The sequence below is a fragment of the Chlorella variabilis genome (genome assembly GCF_000147415.1).
Source record: "Chlorella variabilis unplaced genomic scaffold CHLNCscaffold_1, whole genome shotgun sequence".
Lineage (NCBI taxonomy): Eukaryota > Viridiplantae > Chlorophyta > Trebouxiophyceae > Chlorellales > Chlorellaceae > Chlorella > Chlorella variabilis.
Genome location: NW_005435087.1, coordinates 1,027,638 through 1,032,220, shown reverse-complemented (window position 1 = coordinate 1,032,220; position 4,583 = coordinate 1,027,638). Strand labels below are relative to the sequence as shown.

General features: G+C 74.7%; 1 protein-coding gene across 1 annotated transcript; it reads right to left on the bottom strand.

Moving 5' to 3' along the window:
- Positions 1-11: 11 nt before the first annotated feature.
- Positions 12-2,827, bottom strand: CHLNCDRAFT_133142 (hypothetical protein; the record flags this gene model as incomplete). The annotated part of the gene is made up of 9 exons (XM_005851698.1): positions 12-42; positions 125-581; positions 718-916; positions 1,094-1,737; positions 1,924-2,059; positions 2,258-2,301; positions 2,448-2,500; positions 2,610-2,665; positions 2,762-2,827. 9 exons carry the CDS (start codon positions 2,825-2,827, stop codon positions 12-14), a joined length of 1,686 nt encoding a protein of 561 aa, XP_005851760.1.
- Positions 2,828-4,583: the final 1,756 nt, after the last annotated feature.

Here is a 4,583-nt window from a genome sequence, read left to right as displayed (position 1 = left end):
GCCGTAGGCGCTCATGCCGCCGTATGGCATCTGGCCCAGGCTCTGGGGCATGCCGGGGGCGCCCGCGCCCTGCGCCCCCGCGGCAGGCTGCTCCTGCGGCTTGGCGCCGGCGGCGCCGCCGTACTGCTTGCGGTCCTGGCGCCCGCCCTGCTGGCTGTACCCCTGCGCCTGCTGCGCCTGCTGCGCCTGCTGCGCCTGCTGCGCCTGCTGCTGCGCGGCATAGTAGCCGGCGGCGTCGTACTGCTGGCTGGCGGCGGCCTGCTGCGCCTGGCCCGCCTGCTGCTGCTGCGCCTGCTGCGCCGCCTGCTGCGGCTTGGCGGCCGCGGCGGCGCCGGGCTGGGCGTAGGCGCCATAGGCGCCGTAGGCGGCCTGCTGCTGCGCGGCGTGCTGCGCGGCGTGCTGCGCGGCGTAGCCCGCATACTGCTGGGCGGCGGCCTGCGCGGCGGAGTCGGCGGAGGGCTTGGCGGCGGCGGGCGCCGCGGCGGAGGCCTGCGCCTGCGCCTGGTAGCCCTGGAAGGCCGCCTCGGCAGCCTTCTGCTGCGCGCTGGTGGGGGCGGCGGCCTGCTCCGCGGGCTTGGCGGCTGCAGGGCAGAGGAGGGGCAAGCGCAGACGTTGAGCAGGGGCAAGTGAGGAGCACCCACATGCCTGCCAACAGCAAGCACAGGCACGCGGTCGCACGGCGAACCGGTGCGCCTCCTTGCTGCTGCTGCTGCGCACCCGCGGCGGCGTCAAAGGAGGCAAAGCCGGTGCCGTAGTCTCCCGTGGCGGTGCCAAAGTTGAGCTGGCCAAACTGGAGCATGGTGCCGTCCACAGACGGGGCGGCAGCAGAGGCGGCCACGGGCTGCGCCGGCGCAGGCGGCATCAGCACAGAGGCGGGGGCAGCCTCCTCGGGCTGCGCCGCGGAGGCAGGCGGGGCCTGCAGAGGGCGCGGCGCGAGGAGGTGGGGAGGCCAGCTGGGGTGAGCCGCAGCGGGATGCGTGGCGTGGGGCAGCGGCGGTGTGTGTGCCATGGGATGTAGCAGGGAGGGGGGGAGGCTGCGTGACACGGTGTGCTGCAAGCCACCAGCAAATAGCAGGCCCAGCGGGAGGCGCACCTGAGCCGCCGGGGCGGCAGCCAGTGCAGACATGAGGTTGAGGCCGGCAGAGGCGGCCGCGCCTGCGGGGGCGGCGGGCGCCGCCGCGGGCTTGCCCCACGCCGAGGCGGCGGGCATGGCGGGCGCGGGGGCTGCGGGCGCCGCCTCCGCGACGGCCGCGGCGGCTGGCTGGTAGCGCTGCCCCACCGCTCCCAGGCCCAGGCTGCTGCTGATCTGGGTGGTGCTGGCGTCGGGGGCGCCGGCCGCTGCTGCCAGGTTGCTCGCGGGCGGCTCCGCGGCCGGAGGGGTAGGGGAGGGCGCCGCGGGCGCGGCCGCCGCCGGCGCGGCGGCTGCGGCTGCTGCGGGCGCGGCGGCTGCGGGCGCGACTGCTGCGGGGGCGGGCGCGGGCGCCGCCGCCGGCGCCGCCGCCTTTGCCCTCAGCACATCAGCCATGGTGCGGCCGGCGGGTGCGGCGGGCGCGCCGGGCGCAGCGGGCGCCCCCACATCGCCTGGCGCCTTGGAGTAGGTGGGTGTGGGCGCGGGCGGCGCCGCGGGCTCGGCTGCTGCGGGCGCAGAGCTGAAGGGCACCTCCTCCTCGGCGGGCGCCGCAAAGCTGTCGGCGGCAGCGCTGTCTGGGGAGGTGCGGGGCGGGTAGCTTCCGCGGCCTGCAGGAGAGGAGAGCAGGCGAGGTGGCGAGGCATCGCTTGAGCCATAGCTGGCAGGCTTTGCGGCGTGGTTCCGTGGCAACCGGCCCGGCGGCACGCCGCGGAAAGGGCAGCTGTGTGGGCGCCGAGCGGAGGACGGCAGGCGGCGAGCTGGGTCACGCATGCGGCACGTGGGTGCTGCCTCACCGCGGCCGCCTCCAAAGGCCCTGCCGCCGGTGCCCCTGCCGCCACGCCCGCTGAAGCCGCCGGAGCCGCTGAAGCCGCCAGACTGGGCCCGCTGCCGCGACTCCGTCTGCCTGTCCTTGACCTCGCGCGCCTCCTTCTGCACCCAGCAAGGGAGACCAACCGCACCAAGCAGCGTATGAGCCGGCCTGCCCACCCAGCAGGATGCAGACAAGGGCAGGCAGCCTGTGCGGCATGCCTGCGCCGTGGCGGCGCACTGCGAGGACGCAGAACGCGCGCCCCCGGCGGCCGAGGTGGAAGCGCGTGCAAGCAGATGCGAGGGCACCCGCCGCCGCACCTCTTTGCGCTTCTCAACCCTCGACTTGACCTGCTGGAAGGGATCTGCAGGCGCGGGGAGGGAAACCACGCTCACTTCCCTGTTCCTGGGCATAGCCAGGCGGCAGGAGAGCACCCCTGGCTGGGCGAGCAAGCGGCGGGGCCCAGGGCGAGGGCGGCCGCCACCCTTCCCGCCCAGCGGCGCCGCTCACTGTCGATGAGTCTGCTGGTGGCCTCGTTGACGTCGTAGTTGCACTCTGCCAGCCTGCAGGCGGTGCAAGGGAGGCCGTGAGGCGCCCGGGAGCCCCACAGGGTTGACCATGCCCCCCTGATCACCGGCTCCCCCACGACTCTAACGCGGTGCTGCCCCTCACATGGCCGAAATCTCCTCTTCCTGGGCTCCCGTGGCCTCTTTGATGCTGTCAATGATCTGCAGGAGGGGCGGGCTTGCCGTCGGCGAGGGTGTCCAGAGGGCCTGCGCCACAGGGCGCTGATGGCGTCGCCCCGCCACCCTCCCAGCACCCACCTTCTTGGGAGCCACCGGCGGCTTCTTGACTGCAGCCGCCGCAGCGGGCTTGGCGCGGGATGCCATCTGTGATGTGAGGGGAGGGGGCTTGGCGGCGGGCGGTGATCGATATGTTACACTGAAAGCAGCGAGAATGCACGCTGAGGCGGCCTGGGAGGCCTCCACAGTGAGCGAGCCTTCCACCAGGGGTCAAGACCGCCGCTGCCATGCACGGCAAACCCGGAGCGGAAGAGCCTTACAGTGGGCGCCCGACATAACAGGGGGCGCCTTCAGTGAAACGAGCAGCCCGCAAGGCAGCAGGCAAGTGGGCGGCAACTGACCACAGCCTTGCCGCCGCCCCACGCCGCCGCCACGATGAAGCGAGGCTATCAAGCACAGAGAGAGTGAGTAGCGAGAAGAGGCCAGCAGGAGAATGGGAGCAAGCACGAAGGAGGGAGCGGAGGAAATGAACCAGAGGGAGGGACGGCAGGCCACCGGGCGGCGCCGGCTCACTGCGCGGGCACCGCCTGCACCTGCACCTGCAGCGCGGCGCGCAGGTCGTCCCGCTCCTCGCACAGCCGCTTGTACCGCCCCTGCAGGTCCCCCTCCCGCGCCGCCTGCGCCGCCACCAGCGCCTGCAGCGCCTCGATGCGGTCGGGGGCAGACCGCTGCTCCGCCTCATGCAGCGCCCTGCACACAACAGCGGCGCCAGCAGGCCCGCCGTGAGACCCGCTCCCTTGCCAAGCGGGCAGGCTGGCAGAGGCTGGCCGAGGCTGGCAGAAGCCAGATGCCAGGACGCCAGCTGCCAGGCGCACATCAGCCGCGCCGCGACCGACCAACGAACCTCCAGCACCACGCCTCCCGCAGGCGCAGGCGCAGGCGCAGGCGCAGCCCTGCTCACCGGAAGCACTCCAGCTCGGTGGCCGCCGCCCGCAGCGTGCCCCACACCTCCTCCGCCTCCCCGCGCAGCTTCTGCTGGCGCGCGGCCAGCCCGCCCGTCACGATGCCCACGCGCTGCTCCAGCTTGGCGGCGCGCTTGGCCTCCTTCTCCATCTCCTTGCGCACGCCCTCAAAGTCGGCCTGCGCAGCGGGCGGGCGGGGCAGGCGGGCGGGCAGGGTGAGCAGGAGGTGCAGCAGGGCGCGCAGCAGCGGCAGCAGCAGCGGCAGCTGCCGCAGAGGCTCGGGGGCCACACGCCGGGGGCGGCGGGGCGAGCCCAGCCGCTGCCGCAACCCGTGCACGATGCCAGAGGCGCCGCTAGCAGTATCCTCCCGTGCCATCCGCCGCGGCCCCCGCAGCCTGCCCTGCAGCCTGCCCCGCCTCCCTCACGCCCGCCTCCAGACCTCCCCGCACGGCCCCCGCCCGCCTGCCGCCCACACCCACCCACCTGCACCGATGCGACGCGGTCGGCGTTGGTGGCTGAGGCGGCGCGCGTGTAGCGCTGCTGGGAGGGCAGGTAGATGATGTCTCGAGCCACGGCCTCCCAGGCAGCCGCATAGTCTGCAAACGGGGCGCGCAGCGGCGGCGGGGACGCGGCTGGGTGCGGGGCGGCGGCCGTCGGCGGCGGCATGCAAGCAGCGGCGCGCCCCCAAGCCCCTGCTCTGGCGCCTGCTGTGCCCGATAAGGGGCGGCTGCTGCGCCCGAGGGGCCGCCTGCTGCCCGCCGCCTGCCGCGCAAGCCCCATGCCCCGCCGCGCGCCGCCTGCTGCCTGCCCTGCCCACCCCATGCCCCAGCGCAGCCAGCCCAGCCCCCCACCCCTGCTCACCCTGCGTGCCCAGGCCGCCATGGTCCATCGCCTTGCGCACAAACTCCGCCTCGCAGCGCAGCAGCCTGGCCGCCTCCGCA